At 41.4% G+C, this 20,666-nt stretch overlaps 1 protein-coding gene across 1 annotated transcript in view; it reads left to right on the top strand.

Moving 5' to 3' along the window:
* Window positions 1-2,194: 2,194 nt before the first annotated feature.
* Window positions 2,195-20,666, top strand: part of HSD17B2 (hydroxysteroid 17-beta dehydrogenase 2) — a 44,397-nt gene continuing 25,925 nt past the window's right edge. Inside the window, exon 1 of the mRNA XM_054579006.1 lies at window positions 2,195-2,498. Coding sequence (XP_054434981.1) covers window positions 2,231-2,498 — 268 coding nt within the window. The 5' untranslated portion in view covers window positions 2,195-2,230. The remainder of the gene's footprint in view (window positions 2,499-20,666) is intronic.

Below are 20,666 nucleotides of genomic sequence, written 5' to 3'. Positions count from 1 at the left end.
AATTCAAGCCAGCATAGAGTTTAAAGTGGAAGTGAGTTTGCTAGTGAAGCAGTGAGACAGAGAATGGGCTACTCCACAGACAGAGCCGCCCTCTGGTAGAATTTGCTTCCTTTATTGAAATTCATTTAATTGGGGGTAGGGTATTCAATGAGGGAGAAGAATATTTAGGATCTTCTCAGGGAAAGGGAAAGAAATTTCTCAAAGAAGCTTCATTGGCCATTTTGTGTTCTTATGTGGGCTTTCTGTTTCTTTCTTTTTTAAATCCTTACCTGAGGATATGTTTATTGATTTTACAGAGAGAGGAAGGGGGAGAGAGAGAGAGAGAGAGAGAGAGAGAAACATCAATACATTGATCAGTTGCCTCTGGTAGGGGCTGCCCTGACTATGGATCAAACCTGCAGCCAGGTATGTGACCTGACTGGGAATTGAACCCTCAAAATTTGATGCACAGGAGCATGCTCAATCAACTGAGTCACCCAAAAGAGCCACCCCGCTAGGGCTGGTTTTCCTTTCCTGATCCGGGCAGCTTGGGGTGTGTCATTTAGCTTACTATTATATTACAGTGAGTGTAGAATGAGGCTAGAGGTTACCATTAGTTGAAATTAGTTGCCATATTGGATTGAGCTGGTCTCTGCCAGTTTTAAGCCATAAATTCAGCAGGGATAGGGGGGTTGGCGGGATAGAGGGTGGTGTCACTATTTTCTTGACAGCTCCTGTGGCTTTTATTGATTGCAGGTGTCTGCCACAGTATCTTAAGATAGGGTACTATCTTAGCAGAGCAAGACTGAGTTTGAATACAAGTGATCTTAACTCAAAGTGAGAACTTTTCTTATCTCTCCATATATGCCAATGCCCAACCTTTATTGGAATTCTGGTGCCTGGCACACACTAGGCACGCCATAAGTCCAGGTGGCTTAGTGCCCTCTTGTGACAGTCAGCAGTGTTGCAGGTGGTGAGTAAGGTGTCACAGCTCTGAGTGTTGGCTTTTGATCCAGTGAGTCATGAGCGTGGGTCCAGATCCACTACTTATCCTCTCTCAGTCCCCGTTTTCCTCTCCGTAAAGTGGGCATAATAATATCCACTTTGAAGTGTTTCCTAAGGTTTGAATAAGGCTAAGGTAAGGAAGCACTAGTACAGCACACACTGATGTCTTATTTTTTGCCTAGAACAGGTAGTACGTAGAGTGGAGAGAGCATACACTTCTGAAACAAGGCTGCTTGACTCCAGTGTTGTGTGATCTTGGGCAAGTCTCTTCACCTTTCTGTGCTTCAGTGGTCTCACCTGTAAAATCATTACAATGATAGAATCTACTGTTATAAGGATATTATATTCAAAGAGGCTGAGCATTTTGACTGTTGAGTGCCAGAGCCTGGGACAGAGCTTGGCAGAGAGTAGGGTCTCAATAGAGAGAATGAATGGATAAGTAGTTAAATATGACCCCTGGCACAAATAAATACCATTAGGTATGTGTGGGGCACTATTAGTTGTATTATCATTGTTATTATCTCACCCAGGCACATCTCCCCTCTGGCAAAGGACATTTCATCTGCCATGAATCTCTCCTAGTTTTTATTCCTTCTTCATCCACCCTTTAGCCTGACTCAGGTGGCAGGTGGCAGATGGCAGGAATCCTGTGCAAGATCAGTGATACCTTCCCCCTCCAGGGTCCATCTTTCGAACTTTACTGGTTGCCTGGCTTCTCTCTCTCTCTCTTTCTCTCTCTCTCTCTCAATCTCTCACACGCGCGCGCGCGCACACACACACACACACACGCACGCACGCGCGCGCGTACGAGTCAGAAAAGGGATTTAACAAACACAGCACAGGCTCCTAAAGAAGCATATTTTCCTAGGAGCTAGAGGTTTTGAAATTCACCATTCAGATCAAATTTTGTCAATAATTATTCAACTAGTTATCTCTCCAGAGGACCTTAAAGAATGAACGCTTATTTGTTGTGGTGAGAACATGCATGTGTCATGCGCGTAGTGGGCGTGGGGCCATAATCGCATAGGAAGTGCTCTGGTATTTACATCAAGCTGCACACTGGTTTAAATTACCCACTAGAAAATATGTGCCTGAATAAGTATGATTAATTCAGGCTCATTCAGAATGTGTTAGGGCTGTTTTCCTCCCTCCCTTTTTGGCTCTCAGTTCATATAACCCAGGCTGCCTCCAGCCAGCCTTTCCCCACTTGTCCTGAGCGCAAAAAGGTGCAGCGGCGTCTCTGAAAATGATCACTCTGTCCTCTGAGACAGCGTGGCTCTGCCTGGCTGTCACAGCAGTGCTGGGAGGGCTCGTTCTTTACAAACTCAGGAAGAGCCCAGGACAAGTCGGGAGAAACATGGTCTGCCTGGCAGGTCTCTGGGGAGTGGTTTGCCTGCTCAGCCTACCCCTCTTCTGGGGCTTCGTCCTCTTCTCCTTGTCATGTTTCCTCTTGTATATTTACTTATCTGGCCAAGAGTTGTTACCTGTGGATCAAAAGGCTGTGCTAATCACAGGTAAGTGGACGGCACTGCACTTCTCACACGGGGCAGGATTGGGCACTTGCTCTGCCTCAGCAGGACTTTTTCAGATTTGGCTTAAAAATAAAATGCTTGGTGTGGAGAAAATGAAAGTGCATCCCCAAGTAATTTTCACCACATTGTTTTGGTTTGCTTTCTTTGGCAGGAGTACTTGAGAAGGATGGGAAAATGAAGTACATCTAAGCCATGGTTTTGTCAATTTCCAGGATAAACGTTAATAAGCAAACCTGTGGTATTTCTTATATCCAGGAAAGTCCCCTAGGTGTCTTCAGACTTAAATGGAATTTTGTTCTGAGATTATGTAGTTCCTAGAAGTGCAAGGAGGCTTACAAAGTCAGGCTCTCTTTATGTTTTGCTGTGTTTTTTTAAATACAGGGGTGGGCAAAAGTAGGTTTACAGTTGCATTGTGATGTTCTTCTGAGTTGATAAATCTATTGTAATAACTTGCACATCTTTTTCCATACAGACAACTGTAACCTTACTTTTGCCCACCCCTGAATCGAAGGGACTCCATGAGAGCTGGAAACTTTGCAGTTTGCCTGGCTGCTTGTTTCACTTGAACCTTTGTCTTCTTACCTGTCATTAGTCTGCTAATGTTCTTAATTGGATTTAGCTGGCAGTGTGTCCGGAAGGCAATTAATTGGTTGTTAGCTGAGCTGCCAGCTTTTTTCTTCTTTTGTGTTTCTTTTCCCACTGCAAGTGTGAGGCCAAATGAAATTCCTCTGGTTTGTAAAACTGGTTGGCTTCATTGTGAAGTTGGAGTTTGTTCATGGCTTTAAGTGGGATTACCCAGCATTATCCTAACCCAGAAAATGATGCCAAGGTAAGGACGTCCGTTGCAGAAGCATTTGCTGGGTTGTCTTCACCCCATACCCCAACGCTACAACCTGCTGGGAGTAAAGGCAAACACAGGGTGTAGATGAAAGCAAATAGGTTTTCCCAACTCATAGAGAAATGTGATTATACAGTGACATGTTTATTTTGCCTTTTACCTTAATCTAATGATGAAATTTTTTCTTACAACGAGATGCAAGTTGGCACTTGTTTGAGTTTTGAGGTGCTGTCGAAAAGAAGCTCCATTGAAAACAAAACAAAAAACAACTCCATGCAATTCAAAGGTAGAAAACCAGCTGATCAATGGGATCAAATTTATTTACATGAGTGTCTGGGATCATGCGGGTGATACCAGAGGACTGGCTGGATTTTCTATTTTTTCACTAGAATTCTCTGGGTGGGCTGGGTAGAAAGCCATACTAATAGTCTAGCCTTTAGTTCTTTGTGTAGCAGCAAGTATCCATGGTTTTCAGAATAATTCTAGGTCATATTTATTTTTTGTACTTTTCCACTTGTGTGAAAGGAGACAGAACACTGAAGCATGTTTAAAAAAAATCACTAGCAATGCGTGGTTGACACTAATGGGACATGTTCTCCTGGAGGTCCAAATATGCACTCAGGCAAACTTCAAGGTAATGGAAAAAACAGGCATTCTCTCTTGCTTGATTATCTTGTCTCTCTGCGTTTGCAGATGTAGGTAAGCAGAGACGCTCACAGAATACACACCCAAGTCAGCCCAAATTAGCCACTGAAATGTCCTGACTTGTGTTTAAGTGGTATGGAAAATGATTCAATTAGGCAACTCAAGCCCAATGACTAATTCCTCCTTGAAATGCTTAGCAATTAGAAAGCTTAGAATTAATAAAGGAACCATATTCTTTGTCAAAAAGAATGCCATAGGTTCAATATAACTCTAACAAAGATTTGAAGACCTTTGTACTAAATGGAGGAATTTAAAAGGAATTCATTTAATTAGATCAGAACTTATCTAAACACAAGTCACCATAACTTGGATTAACCTTTGTTTCAGGATGGCTTAAGTTATAAATTGGTAAACATTATAGTGGGTGGGGGGACTGGACAAAAATGTGGCAATGTACATAAATACTATTCTTTTATTTGATAATTTAAGATTTGGAAATCTCTTTTAAAGAAATAATGTGAAATTTGTAAAAAAGATAGATGCCAAACAAAATGGTATAGTCACATAGTTGTTCAACACAATCTTACCTGAAATAGCGAACTATCAAAAACAATCAAAATGGCCACAAATTACAGTACATCTTCTGATAGAACAATGTCTAACCATTAAAAATGACAACCACAGGCCTGTGTTACACCATGGAAAACTGGGCTGAAGGAAAGCGTGCAGGAGATCCAGGTGTTTGGAGCAGGACTGCAACCAAGTCACATGAATTAAAAAAAAAACCCTAGAAGGAAATAGTTTGTAAATGGTTGGATTAGGGTACTTGGATGTTTTTGCTCCTAGGTGTTTCCCCTGAAATTTCTCTAATGTAGTTTATATTACTTACAGAGTAAAATATATATATTCTTTTTTAAAAAATTGTATTGAATTTATTGGGGGTGACATACATCGTCTGTATGTTGTGTTGTGTGTGCACCACCCTAAGTCAAGTCTCCTTTCCTCATCATTTATTTGCACTGTTCCTTCTTCTACCTACACCCATCCCCTTTTCCCTCCAGTAATCACCTGCGTGATCTGTGTCTATGAGGTTTTTTTTCTTTCTTTTTCTTAATGCCTTCGCCTTTTTTACCCAGCGCTCCACCCCTTCTGCCCTCTGACAGCTGTCAATCTGTTTTCTGTCTATGAGTCTGTTTCTATTTTGTTTGTTAGTTTATTTTGTTCATTAGATTCCATATATAGGTGAGATCATATGGTACTTGTCTTTCTCTGACTGGCTTATTATTTTTAAAAGGGATCACGTTAAAAGGATAAAGTCCATTTAATTATGGATCCAGGCATAGGGCAATTATGAGAACAAGTTAAAAAAAAAACACCTTGTTTCTTTGGGTCAACTTATTTTATTTTGCTAAGATATTCAAAGGTCTTTTGTCTTAAAAACATAAATTGCAGTGCGAAGAAGAAATAAGCAAGCACAGAGAGTTTGAACATATGTGTCTTTAGAGTGCCCGAAGCTATAGCGGTCATTTGATTTTTTAAATGACTGTAAAAGTAACGATGAGCAGTCCCACAGGACTGCAGTAACGTCTCGGGCACATGTAGTGGAAAAAAACTAGGTCTGACAGGGCTGGGTTTGAATTCTGCATTTACTTTGCCTTCGCCGGGTTCTTCAAGGGCAGTGCTTGAGATGACGGTTTGTGTTGTGGGGGGAGAAGGAAACTTTCCCCTACTTTTTGATGTTTTTGTTTTCGTCTTTTTTGTTTGTTTGTTTTTGTTTTGGCTGGTCTAATAATCAAATCTACACAAAACAGATTGACAAGAAAAAATAATCAAATTTAATTACATATGTACACATACATAGGAGGCTCAGGGACAGAAAGTTAAAATAAGTATATATGCCATTTTGAGCTCAGGATAAGGTAGTGTGCCTTGGAGGTTTCAGAGGGACAATAAGAAGAGTAGATGTTCAGTAATTAGTAGTTTTCCCTGTCCTATAGATAAGTCGTAAGAAGTTATTTTTGGTGACAACTCTTATAGGCAAGGCCCCTAATTCAAATTATTTAAGGGAGAGGTAAAAATTCCTTGTGAGCCTACAGACTCTCGATTACCTTCAGCTCAAAATACCAGTACTGTATTTTGCCATGTAAAATGTGCACTTTTTTTCCCTTATTTTTGAGGGAAAAATAAGGATGTGCATTGTACATGGGTAGGACTAATTCCTAATCTATACAAATGTTTTTAATTCTTTTATTTATGTTTATGTGTTAAAAGCATAACTCTAGAAAGCAATAATCATATTTGTATGAAAAAGAATACCCTGGAATATGATAATCAGTTTCATGTATTTCTTGTTTTAAAAATTGTATTGAATCTTCTAAATATAAATATAAATATACATTTCTAAATATAAATAAATAAAATAAATATAAATAAGTATTTATATATTTATTTCTAAATACAAATAAATAAACAATTGAATTAAAAAGTTAAAATGAAAGACTTTTTTCCTGCCAGTTTGGGCCAAAAATGTGGGTGCACCTTTTATCCAACATAACAAATTTTAATGAGTGCTAGCTCTGTGTGTAGGAGCTGGTTGACCAATTAGCCTGGAAGACCTTATTTTCCCTGTAGAACTACAAGTTACATAAGCTACACACGGCAAAATACAGTAATTCTACACACGGCATGCTACACACGGCAAAATACATGCTACACACGGCAAAATACAGTAATTCACATGCCAAAGTGAAGAAGTGTTTTGAGAAAGCCTGTTCTGAACTGCTATAGTGTGAAAGGGTTCATTCGGAGGGCTTCCAGGGAACACTGATCCTGGAGTAGGGAAGAGGGACAGGAAGGGGCGGAGGCCACAGTGGGTGCAGCGTGAAGAGAAGCCTGTCTAGAGTCAGCTGGCTTAATCACTGGGGCAGATCTGAAGACAGCGGAGTCATGCAAGAGAGCTGTCCCCATTGTGGGCCAGGGAGCTGTAGTTTTTATGCCCTCACACCTGTCAATCATTAGTTAAGGGCTCTTAATGCCCACACCCCCAGATGGTGGTGACGAGGGGCGGCTTAAACTCCAGGCACTGCTGGTTTTCCTTGTCCGCTGGCAAAGTGAGCTCCAGCGTCCTGCCGTGCCTGCTGCACAAAGCTGCCGGTGTGAAGCCCACTGCGGCTTAGAGAGCCCCTAAATGGCCCTGCAATCTGGGCAGTTTGATATCATCTCTATATACCTCTTCCTCCTGGCTGTGTGGTCTTTGGTTCCCAGTTTTGGGCTTTTGAACTTTTGTTTTCTCCTCTGGGAACTAGAAATAATAATACACACACACACACACACACACACACACACACTTGTATAGAAGGAGTTAGTGATGAGAGACATGGAGGGAAGGATGGAGAGAGGGAGGAAGGAAGCAGAAGAAGAAGAGAGAGAGAGATGTATAATTTTCTGTATTGGGGTCGTGAGGGGAAAGGTAGAGAAATGGGGTTAGGGAGACCAAAAGGAAAAAAAGAAGAAAAAGGCTGACAAAGAAATGAAGAAACATTCATTTATTCATTCAACAGCTTATTCATTGAGTCCTCAGTATGTGCTCTGTATTGTCCAGAAGCAGTGGAGGAAGAAAATTAAAGACCATGCAGTTGTCACGTTGTCAAGTGATGGAATCAAAGTTCCTAAATTTTCTTGACCTTAGATCCACATTTACTGGTGTTCCTGCTTCTTCCTCTGAGATTGTGCATTGTCCTTTTCAGCCTATCTCTTGGACTTGGTAGGAGATACAAAGCTAACTTTGATTTGCTGCCCTCAGCCCTTCCGTCCTGGCCCCTCCAGTCTTTCTCGCCCACCTCAAGGATTAACTTCTAACTTGGCATCTGCTGTGAGCAGGGCACACACCTGCAGGGCCTCGCAGTCCAGGGGAGAGATTTGGCAGTAGCGGCTAGAGCCGAGCAATGGGGCACAGAGGGTGCCACCAGGAGGCTTCACAAAGTGTGGCAGAGCTCGAGGGTGGGCACAGTTCCTGCGTCGGGGGCTGGAGAAAGCGCGATTAAAAAGAAGCCTTTTTAGGAATTAAAAGGCACCGTTCTACAGGGAAAATAAGGTCTTCCAGGCTAATTGGTCAACCAGCTCCTACACACAGAGCTAGCACTCATTAAAATTTGTTATGTTGGATAATTTTTAATTGGAATTTTCAAAAGTGGGTGCAATCGAGGATGGATCAGGGAGGGGGGAAAAGGGACTTGTTTTAAGCGAAGGTCCGTATTTTATGTTGCAAACAGAGAGTCCTACGTGGGTGGTGGCCCCTGCTGGGACTTATTAAACAGTCCAATTAAGGTTCTAAAATTGAACACTGTTGGCATCAGTTTAGGATTTGGTGTCCTTTGGATTTCAGCTAAATTATTAAAATGGATGAACACTGACAGTGGACTATAGGACTAAGAGAATAACATCTCTGTGCTCAGAGATTTACATGCATTTTATATTTGAGCCTCACAACCCTAATATATTACATCTTGTGAATGAAGAAACTATGTGTCTAAAATCACTGGGTTTCTAAGTAGCAGAAATGGGACTTAACCCAGATCAGAAACTATTGCCACCCAAAAGCATGTTCTTAACCACTGTCATTATTAGTGCTATAGCAATGGTTACTAGTAGCTTATAAAGGTGTCCAGGATATAAAATGGGTCATTCATAGTGTAAGTACATGTTAAATATACACAGGGTAGGGCAAAAGTAGGTTTACAGTTGTGAGTATAGAAAACACAGTGTATTCTTATGTCATTATTAATTAATTATTGTATTAGTTTCTATACAAACAACTTTAAACCTACTTTTGCCCCACCCTGTGTTATGTGCATAAGACTTTGCTTATACAGAACCTGGGAATTGATTGGATGCAGAGATATGGGTGAGAGGAGATAAAATGAAGGTCCTGTGGACAGGGATAGGGATGTTTGAAAAAGGTGATGATGTTTTGAGATATGCGATCTGGTGAGTTTGGCTTCAGGTTTCAGTTTGAGGGCAATGAGAGGGCAGTGCAGGTGGAAAGTCACACGCAGGTGGAAGTAGAGAACCAAACTTTGGTTAGTATGGAGTAAAAGACCGGAGAAACCCAAGCAACAACGTGATGATTAATGTTGCAAAGGGAGTAGTCCTGGAAATGTATAATAAAGAATCAATACAAAAAAAAAAAAAAAAGAATCATTACAGTTTTCAGTGAGCCTATAATCCAGGTAATCTCTCAGAATTTTTTTATATGACTATGTATCCTCTTTTATAATTCAGTTTAAGCTTTACCATAGCCCTCTACAGAGAAATATAAATAGGTATTTTTAACTTGGGTAATTCTGTAAAAGTTCGATTGGTGATTTGATGAGGCATTGTAGATGGGATATTTTTATTTTATTTTCTAAAATTAAGTTTATTAGGGTGATATTGGTTAATAAGATTATGTAGGTTTCAACTGTATATGTCTATAATACATGATACGTATGTTGCGCTGTGTGCCCACCACCCAAAGTCAAAACACCTTCGGTGCCCATACATTTGGCCCCCTTTATGCTTTCCCGTGCCCCCACCTCCCTTCCCTCTGGTGACCACCATACTGTTGTCATATCTAGGAGTTTCAGTTTTTTGGTTGGAGGAAATTCTAATGGAATGAAAGCACTCCCAGCCCCCTGCCCTATATATTGTAAGCTGTTTGAAGGCAGGAACCACGTCTTTTTTATGACCATGTACCCCTTTGCGGGCTTGGAGCACATTAGACCCAATACAGTGTCAATACAGCACAAGCCCTGAGTAAATGAACCAAGCTGGTGACATGTCCTCCCCTTTTTTGTGCTCATTGGCTGGACAAAATGGGATTGTCTGAATCTGCCCACTCCCTTAGGTACTTGTCTCTGCTGGTTCTTTTTGCTGGGATCACTTGGGAAGGAAGGGTGGCGTGGCATGGCTTAGCTGGCGCGGCCCCGTGTTCTGCCGCACCTTAATGGTTGGCTTGCTCTGGACCGGACTTTGTGACAACTTGCTTCTAAATGTGTTTCTGCTTACCCAGGATGTGGCACAAACAGAACCTCCCCTGGACCCCAGAAGGCTGTGAAGCTGCTCTCCCAAGGGGCACTGGTGCCCTACTAGTCACCAGAGTTTGACTTCCAAGCCTGCACTGCTGACCGTATCTGCCTTCTTGACGTGGCCTCCTTTGCTTTCCAGATTTCATTTCCATGTTTTTCTCTCACTTCTCTGACCCTTGATTCTCCAGGTTCTTCTTCCTACTCCTCCCCCAAGGTGACCCCTGTGGCTCTGTCCTTGTCCCCCTTTTTCTTGTCACATTCTCTGCTGTTGAAGTCTCACCTGCTCCTGTGGTATTCATGGCCTCTCTGTGGTACTTTTGTATACCTGGTATTCTTGTGACCTCCTGACTCATATTCCCAGGATGTTAGGCTAAAACTTTAAACTTGGCATTTCTAGGACAAACTTATCATCCTTTTTCCTAATCCTTTTTCTTTTCTGAACTTCTCTGGTTCTCACCATTTCTTCAGTTCTGTCTATCATACCTCTTTCCCATCCCTTCTTCCACTTCTTTACATCAGCCACTTTCTACAGGTTATTTCTATCCCTTATTGATGACTTCTTCACAGGTTCATCTTTTGCTGTCTACCCTCATAAATGACAGCGTTTCCTGTACCCCTTCCAGTTCCCTGTGTCTCCTTTAGGATGTATTTACATTTCTCACACTCTCATGTAGCACCTTTGTTTCCACATATGGCATCTCCTGCTTCCTTTATTTTGGTGATGATCAATCTCTAACACCTTGCCCAGCCTTGTTTCCTGCACTCTGGACCACATATCTGCTACTTCCTGAAGCTCTAGGGTCCACATTACCAAGAGAGTACTCTGACTTTTCCCCAAATTCTGCCGTTGGTCCAGAATTTGATGGCACTAACACCATCCGCCCCATCTGCCCAAGTCACAGGTGTCACGGTCTTTGAATCCTCCTTTCAGTTAACCCATATCACAAAGTTCTTCTTGACTCTTCCTTTTCTTTCATTGCTTCATCCAACCAGTCACTTATTCATAACTCAATGACCTTTCCCTACCTCTTTAACCTCTCCCCTCCTTTTTTATTCCCAAAGCTACTCCCTTTGGTCAAAGGATCCTTGTTTTTCATTGGACTATTGTAATAGTGTCTTGGTTGGTATCCCTGCCTCTCATTTCTTCATCCTCACTATGTAGCCAGGTGAATGCTTGTCCAAAATATAAGGCGAACCAATCTACACTCCCCTGTGTATAAAATCCTGCTACAGCTCCTCATCCATAGAATGTCCAAATTTCTTGTGTGCAAAGGCCCTTGGCAATAGAGGTCATATTATACACTTCCTTTATACTCCCTAAGTTCCCAGGAAAGTTCTGGATACCTCTTAGTGATTCAAAAGTTGTTTGCTATCCAGACACTGTACTAAACACATTTTACTACCTTTAAGGCAGAACAAGACCTGCTGAAGAGGTAAAACCCAAGGTTTTCAGAAGGGTCCCTGGTACAAACAATTTCTAATCTCAGAAAATGACCAAAGATTATCCTGTCCACACCCTCATGGCCAAAGCTTCCGTGTCCACTTGTTTACATCAGTATTTGAACCATATGGATTTTGGAACCCCCTTATGTATGCTCCTAAAGATGAACTCTTTCCAGATGCTGCTTCTTCACTCGATCCCTTGCCTTCCCAATTTTGGGGTTCAATGCTAGGTCCTCAGAGCTGGGGATTAGATTAGATCACAGGATGCCAATATATGTGTATGTGCTAGGACATGGCACAGGCCGTGGTTTTGAGGCAAAGTCATGGACATCAGATTAATAGGTAGTTGTACTGAAACAAATGGAGATAAACAGATGACTGGGAATGACAGTAAATCCAGGTGCCAAAGAGGGCACGTTGGGGGCAAGCTAGGCAGGGAGCATGAGGAAGTCTAGTGGAGGCATGGAGTAGAGTCAGGAAACATGTCTGGCTTGATCACCCCTGGGGTGTCCATCCCATCCATCATCAACACACAGCTGCATCTCCTCTGTAACCTTGGATTCATTACATGCAGCACACTGGTGATCCCTGACTCCCCCTTGCCCACTGGCCCACATCTCGAGATCCTTCCTCTGTGCTCAGAATTGCTAACTCCCATGGACTTTGTGCCATAAACAGGATATTGAAAAGACATGTGTCCACTGAAAAACAATTCTAAAACTCAAAGACAGAAGCCATGGGGGAACATTATGTTCAATATCCTTGGTGTACAGAGGATTCAAGGTCCAGGGCTGGACCAGATACACGTCGATTTGAGAGAAGTGCCCAAAGTGGTCTTAGATTGAATAGAACCCAAATTCCATGTTCATGGGTCAAAGGCTCAGCTAGGTCAGCAGAAAAGGATCTGGGTTTCAATGAATCCTATTTTCTAAAGATTCATGTCTACTGAGGTCTCATGGCCTTCAGAGTCAAGCCAAATCTGGACAACAACAAGGGATTAGAAGCAAAATCAAAAGTATGTGGCTCTCTGGAAACATATGTGCATCTAATTGCAAGTCTGGCTACTGTCCTTCAGGGTGGGAAGAGGATGCAGGGGTTAAGACCACACAGTTAAGACAATGACTGACCTGGTTACCAGTGCCTGCCTCAAAACTTACTAGCTTTCTGACCTACGGCAAGTTAATTAAAGTGTCTGACGTGTCTGAATCTCAGTTTCCTACTCTGTGAAGGGAAGATTATCAAAAGATCGATCTCACTGGGATCATTCCAGGATGGAATGCGGTTGCCCACATAAAGAGCCACCTGTAGATGGTACCTTTCATTCTTAGCCAAACAGAGAAGCATGAGGGTGGTGGCGGGAAGTCAAAAGATGAGGTTGTTAAAAGAGCCCCCCCTGCACAACTCCAGAAAAAGAAGTAAACTGAGCATGATTGTAATAGGCCTTGGAATATGGAGGGAGTTACTTCCTTAGAATTCTCCCACCCAACACGGATACTTTCCCTACTTAAAGTTTCAGAGAAGCTTCTAGAATAAGCCACAGGAAGTGTGTGTTCAAGTCATCTTAGGGGAACATTGCTGCAGGAACAATGGTGTAGGGGTTGGGGTTTCAGTGCATCCTGTTCCCCAGGCGGGGAACATGCAAGGGGTCCCCCCTGGCCCACTACACTTGTATGGTGTCTGTGATATTGGGGGAGGGAGTAGTGAGAGGCAAAGAACATCTCATTTCACCTTTGGGATTTACATGGTCATATTGAACTGTATTTCGAACAGCTGCCTCTCAAAGCCTGAATACCCTTCTCAGGATTATCCATTTCATCTAGTGAGGTTTTTAAAAATAACCCCAATGATGGAAAGCTCACTACCTCTTCAAGGAAATCATTCCACTTTTATATGATTTAATAGTTATAAATATCTTCCTTATATTGGCCAAAATATGCTTCCCTGGACAATCATCAATGCATTAATTCTGCCCTGGAAGTCACATAATCTAAAGAAAGCACTCTTTTGCCTGATAGCTCTTGAAAAATGTGAAGACTGCCTTATATTATAGCCAAATCTGCTTTGAACTAAATATTCTCATCCCTCTCATGACCTAGTTTCCAGAACTTTCATCATTTTTCTCAGGGTCCTCTTTTTAGTTTCTTGACATTCCTTTGAGATGTTGCCTCAGATTTAACATTGTGTGCCATCTTGGTATGAGCATTGCAAACCAGACTGGAACTACTAAGGTGAAATTAAATCAGAAGACATTGGCAGTGCCAAACATATTGTGGTAATTGATGAAGCAAGAGGCTACTGTCCAAGGGATAAAGAATAGCAGAAGTCATGGATGTCTCAGCTTTTGTTCTAGTTATATTATAGCCTAATATACAAAGCTATTGGTTAAAAAGGCAATTTAGTTATATAGCAAATCTTCAGTGGTTTGGGGTGCCAGTTATGGTTATAGGGTAGTTATGACAATAAAATGAAATAAAGCAAGCCCAATGCTTAACACTGTGCCTGGCTGCATAGTACACAATTGGTGAATGCAGCTGTAAGAAAATGGAGAAGACAAAAGACATTGCAGTAATCAGGGAGAACATGATGATGGAAATAATACCAGTTATTTTCTGTGCTGGAACAGGTAGTCTCCATCATGAGCTCTTATTTCTTTGTGCCTGCCAAGTTAAATTAGATCTTTCTTTTTATGCCCATTTTATCATCTTTATCATCCTTCGTAAGTATTTGTTTAATGTCTTCTTCCTCCTATAGCAGTGGTTCTTTCCTGGGAGCAATTTTGCTTCCCAAGGGACATTTTAGCAATGTCTGAAAATATTTTTCAGTTGTCATAATTGGGGGGCACAGAAACATGTTATTGGCATTTGATGCATAGAAGCCAGGGATGCTGCTAAACATCCTATAATGCACAGGACAACCCCCTCCCACCCCCAAACAAAGAATTACCTTGTCTCAAATGTCGGTAGTACTGTGGTTGAGTCACTCTGCCCTACAGTTTGAGCTCCCTAGCTCAGGGACCAGATCATTCTCATTGATCATGGTATCCCCAAGTGCCACTTACAAAGTAAGTCACACGATGAGTGCCCAATAATAATAAAAGGAATTTGGAATTGAACTGGATCTTAAAGAATAGACAGGTCTGAATACATTTTTATTCTGCTTTGAGTATACAAGAGACAGAGTGTACTGGGAGTTCTTTGGAAACAAAGTTCACAAAGGAGATTGCAAATATTCTATCCTTAAAGGGATGAAAGAGACAAAGCGGCCCCGGGGCTTCACCAGGAGACCGATATTGCTGTAAACAAGAGAGTTTCAGAACAAAAGGTCTGGAACTGCAGGTAACACAAGAACACCCAAGACAATGAGCAGTTCATTGTTTTGACAGGTAGAATTCAATGAACCGCTGAAAGAAGCAGAGACAGAATGTTAAATAGATAGGAACTAGAGAGTCCCTTTGGTAATGCACAAAGACAAGGTGTCTCTGCCCACTGTGGGTTGCCATGCACACAGAAGTCTCTACATTGGGGCAGCACCTTGAGACTGGTGGATGTCAATCATGACTGTGCATTAAAATCACCTGAGGGTCTTTTAAAGCACATTGGTGCTTAGGCACCCACTCCCAGAGCTCTGGTTTACCTGATCTAAGGCATATGACTTGTGTGTTGGTGTTTCTTTAGAGTGCCCCCTTCGCATGTGAGACTAATGCATAGCCCTACATTGAGAAGGAACCACAGATCAATGCCTTGCATGAGCCCTTCCTCTCTCCCATAGCTGTGTACCCAATTCCACTGGCTGTTTCAGACTTTATGTGTTTCAATCTAAGCTCTTGGTCTGAGACCCCTTCCTACTTAGCCCTGCCTCAGTCTTTCCCATCTTGGTGAGCCACCCTACCTAGCACCCTGGGGAGACCAGAATCCTGAGAGTTGCCTAGATTCCTCATTCTCCTTCTCCCCTGCTTTCAGGAACTGCTACTTTCAAAATACATCTTCATACACTCACTGCTCTCCTTCTTCACTACCTCTGCGCTAGTCAAAGCTGCCCCTATTTCTTTCTGGGCTTCTCCCAGCCTCTGGGATTTCACTCTTGACACTCCAACCCATTCTCTGTAGGGTAGCCAGAATGCCCCTTTCTGGTTTAAAATCCTTCAAAAGCTTTCCGTTGTAGAGAATAAAAATCCAAAGTTTTGTCCAAGACTAGAGGCCCTGCAAGGTCTAGTCTCTCTCATCTCACATCTTTTCCTGGCGTTATGGCCCTAACATATGCTGTTCTCTTTACTTGGAATGCTTGAAGGGGATTGGAGTCCCTTTATAGGTCTGGTTTCTTCTTCACCTTCATATCTTAGTCTAAATCAGGGTTTCTCAGTCTTGGCATCATTAACATTTTAGACCAGAAAATTCTTTATAGTTGGGGCCATCCTGTTTAACAGTAAACATGGCCTTTACTCACTGGATGCTGATAGCACCACTCCCCCCACAGTGTGATAACCCCAAAATGTCCAGACATTACCAAATGTCCTGTGATGGCAACATCACCAGCCAGTAGCAACACTACTCGTTTAAATATTACCTTCTTGAGCAGATGTTCCCTGGGAAAAAATGCCCAGTCCCAGGTCCCTCCTTGGTGGATCATGGGACTGGGGAGGCTGTTCTCACTCCTCCCACTCCTCTGGTGGGCCCACATTTAGGTGGGACCTCTGGCTTCTTGCAGAAAAGAGGGAAGTGAGGCCAGGGTCCTCTTATCTCTGTTTCCTCCACTGGGCTTGGCAAATAAATTTGATGATGATATTGTCCAAATGTCCTTTAGCCCTAGGAATCATCTGTGGGCAAGAATACTCCCTTCTTCCACCTTCGCCAGAAAAGGGGACCTTTATGACTCCAAAACAGTTCTAACAAAGAGTGTTCTACCCTCAGCACCCAGCCCAGCATGGCTCAGGGAGAAGCTGAGTGAGCTCACGAATGAGACAACTTGTTTGGGGCTGGTTTCTAAAGATGTTCTAAGTCAACTCTGAGACCGTGCACAGAGAAAAGGACCTGGCGTGCTGTTGCCCCTGGAGAGGATGGCTCGTTTTAGGTTGCTCCTGGGGAATCAACACAAGGCTGGACGTGGAGAATACCTGATGGGCAGGGTGTCTATGTATTATGCAAGGGTAGTCCTAACCTAGACCATGTAACCGTACATAGAAGTTCCCGTTTTGATTTCATTAATTAGTTGTTCCTGATAATCAAAGTGATTCAGGTATCAGGGAGAGTCACCCTGCCCCATCAAGTCAAGATATTATCTGCCTGAGTCCCCACTGTATACCCTGCGAGAGGTCTACCCTTGCCCTCCACAAGTTTGCAAATTCCCAAGCTCATCTTTCTCTAGGTCACCTTGGCTCTGATTTCTAGTGATGGTGGACCCTTATTGTCACCCACTTTCAGTCAAGACATGTAAGAGCCCCTTGTTCTTAATTACTGACCCTCAACTTCCCTTTCACCTCTATAAACTATGCTTATAGGTCAGCTGAAAGCAGTAAGCTTTCCAGAAAATATTCAGGGGTCTTCTATTAGAGCAGACACTGAAGATTTTAGACTGCTCTATTCATTTTTGTATGCTAATTTTCATTGCACTATATTCCTTATACCATGAAATTCACCCTTTAAAGTATACAATTCAGTGGTTTTTAGTATATTCATAAGGTTATGCAACTGTCACCACTATCTAATTCCAAATTTTGATCACCCCCAAAAGAAACCTCTAACCATTAGCAGACTGCCCTATTCCTGAAATGTCATTTAGTCATTTCTGCCAACTTGACTTCCTAGCTCCAGACATGTTGCTTTCTTCCCCTCCGTCCACTTCATCTGTTCTGGGTGTTACTGTTTCTCCTTCCTCTTCAGTGTCTATAGTGGGAGGGAATAGTAAACAGCAGTGCTGTCCAATATATAATGTGACCCACATAAGTCATTTAAGTTTTTCTAGTAGCCACATTTTTAAAAGAAAAAAAAGGTAAAATTAATTTGAATAATATATTTAATTTAATACAATATGTCTAAAATACTATCATTTCAACTTGTAATCAGTATAAAAGTATTAATGAGGCATTTTTTTCATTGTACTAAATTTTTGGCGATTTGTTTGTATGTTATTTCCTTAGAGAAGTCTTCCATGATTTGACTCCCAAAGGCGGGTCCCTCCCTTCCACCTCAATTATTCATCAGAGCACTCATTTTAGTTCCTTGGCAGAACTGACCACAATTTATAAATTTCTTTTTATGTCATGCACATACTCTCTGTATGCCACACTGGACTGTAAGCTCTGGAGAACAGTACTATGGATTAAATTGTGTTCCTTCCAGACTCACATGTTGAAACTCTACACCCCAAAGTGATGATATTTGGAGATGGGCCTTTGGAAGATGATTAGGTTTAGATGAGGTCATGAGGGTGGGATCCTCATGATGGGATCAATGTCCTTATGTGAAGAGACACTAGAGAGCTGTCCCTCTCCCTCTCTCTGCCATGTGAGGACACTATGAGAAGGCCTGCAGTGAGCTCTCTTCTTAGGTCACTAGAGCTCAAGGGTTTGCCATCCCTGCTGAAAGGAACTAGCTCAGATGAACAATCACTAGGTGGTGATAATTAATGAAACAGAAAATAGAGAACTTCCATAAAGCTCTCTTGAATTTCTGGGCAGTACTTTAGTCAAACTGGACAGGTAGCAACTTGCACCAGTTAGAGGAAGCCTAAGAATTTTTGGCTACGTGTTGGCAAGAATGACATCCTGTCAGTCAGGAATCAGCTTTCCTGTGAAAAAGACCCACAGAGACATTGTGAAGGCAACCCTTTGTAGATAAAACTATAGATAATGCTAGTGAGGAAGAACTAAGCTACCTTAGAATAATGAGGGAATATAACTACATCCCTGGGTGGTTTTTCCATCTTTGTGTTACAATAATCCTAAGTAAATTTACTTTTTTATGAAGCAGTGTGCTTTTTTTCATGTCGTTGCTTAACATGTTTTTACAAGTGTTACTTTGCTTGTAAAGTTTCTTGTAAAATATATAGTTGGAACCTTAAAAAAAATTCTACTAACCAACCACATGAAAGCAAAGAAGAGTGATCAAAAGAATCCAGCCTCAAAAGGCACTAACGTAAGATTTTATTTATTTAAAGTAAAAATCAGGCACCACTGATCTATGCTGTTAGAAGTCAGGGTAGCCTGTGGGGCGGGGATGACAGGAAGGAGGCACAAGGAAGATTTCTGCTGAGCTGATGTTTCTCGATCTGGGTGCTGGTTGCATGAGGGGATTTACTCGGTGAAAATTTATTAAGTTGTATACTATAGTAAATTAAAAAATAATGAAGGAATTTCTATAATGCACATAGCAGACTGACAGTCTCAAAACCATTATTGCCTTAAAAAAAATTTTTTATTTATTTATTTCTAGCGAGAGGGTAAGGGAGGGAGAAAGAAGGAGAGAAACATCAACGTGCAGTTTCCTCTCACGCCCCCTGGCCTGTACCCCAGGCATGTGCCCTGACTGGGAATCAAACCAACGACACTTTCGTTCATAGGCTGGTGCTTAATCTACTGAGCCACACCAGCCAGGGCCCATTATTGCCTTAAATAACCATTAGGTGAAATATATATTAGTCATTGATTTACAAAGATTGGCTATATTCAGATGGTAAATAGGAAAAAAAAACCCCAAATGTGTGCTTTAGAATCTTATAATTCTGGGGGCAGGGTGGGGGGGCCAGATACATAGTATTGGAAAAAATACAATAAGAAATAAATTTTAAAAAAATCTTATGATCTAATTGCACCTTTCCTCTTCTTCATTGAGTGATGGTGGAAACTTTATATTCTTTGAAGCTTGGTTTCTTCACTTATAAAATGGAAATAAAAAGATGTACTACTTTTATAGGAGTCAACTGATAGAGCTCCATATGGCCAAAGCAGAAACAATTTGAGCAATAAAATAAAGTGGTATTGGATTAGAACCCAAAATACAAAATTAATATTCATGAGTCTATAATAATATAAAGGATCAAATAAACTAATAAATGAGGGAGAAGAGGCAAAGCTCCCATGCAGAAGAATTCCAAATAATTTATGTAGATACTCCATTCTAAAGGAGAAGGTAACTCCTCACTCCTTAAATGTGAGCGATGCATAGAGATTTCCTTCCAAAGAGTACAGTATGGAAGGGGGTAGAGGAGATGAAAAAGAACTTAATAGTGGAGAAACCTGACAACATTGCTTCATCCAGGTGAGCAAGGGCAACATCAACAGTCATATATCATGTTGACAGTATGTATCCTTCCTATGATGTGATGGAAATGACTCTACCTCTGTGATCTCCCCTCCCAAACACATTAACACCAGTCTAATCATAAGAAAAACATCAGACAAGTTCCAATGGAGAGCATTCTACGATATACCTGAACAGGATTTGTTAAAACCATCAAAGACATCAAAAACAAAGAAAATTCTGAGAAACTGTCATAGCTAAGAGAAGCCTAAGGAGACATGGTGACTAAAGATAATGTGGTATCATGAATGGGATCCTAGAACAGAAAAAGCACATTAAGTAACCAACCAGTAAAGAAGTCTGAATAAAGTACGGAATTTGGTAATAATAATGTATCAATATTGGTTCATTCATTGTTAAGAAGTGCGGCATACAGAAATTACATTATAATGTCATTGTAAGACATTAATAATGGGAGACTATGGGCATACAGAAACTCTGTGCTGTATTCCCAAGTTTTCTGAAACTCTAAAAATGCTCTAAAAAATTAAAGTATATTATTTTTTAAAAAGACCCACCTTACCTTGAGACCTCTGGCATGAAATAAGGTAACACATACAATAAACATAAGGCTCTCAAACTTCTGGCACCTTGTTCCTTTATATAGGGCAAGATTCGTTAGGACCCATCTACTCCACCCATTTCCACATCAGCTTTGTGTTGGTTACCCTGTGCCCTAAGGGCAAATTTTGATGGGAACCAGATTGCAAGAGAATGCTGAATAAATTAGAGTCACTGTGTATTCTAATTTCATTTGTGAATACAAATTTTGACAAACCTTTAATAAGTTAGGTGCATGTAAGAAATGAAATGAATGGATATATGTGGTCATTTAAAAAGGATCTGATTCTTATCTGTTTGTGGC

This window comes from Pteronotus mesoamericanus, unplaced genomic scaffold (genome assembly GCF_021234165.1).
Source record: "Pteronotus mesoamericanus isolate MK-2021 breed Mesoamerican mustached bat unplaced genomic scaffold, CSHL_Meso_final contig_52, whole genome shotgun sequence".
In the NCBI taxonomy this organism is placed as follows: Eukaryota; Metazoa; Chordata; class Mammalia; order Chiroptera; family Mormoopidae; genus Pteronotus; species Pteronotus mesoamericanus.
The sequence above is the reverse complement of the archived record's forward strand: the minus strand, read 5'-3'. Positions and strand labels throughout refer to the sequence as shown.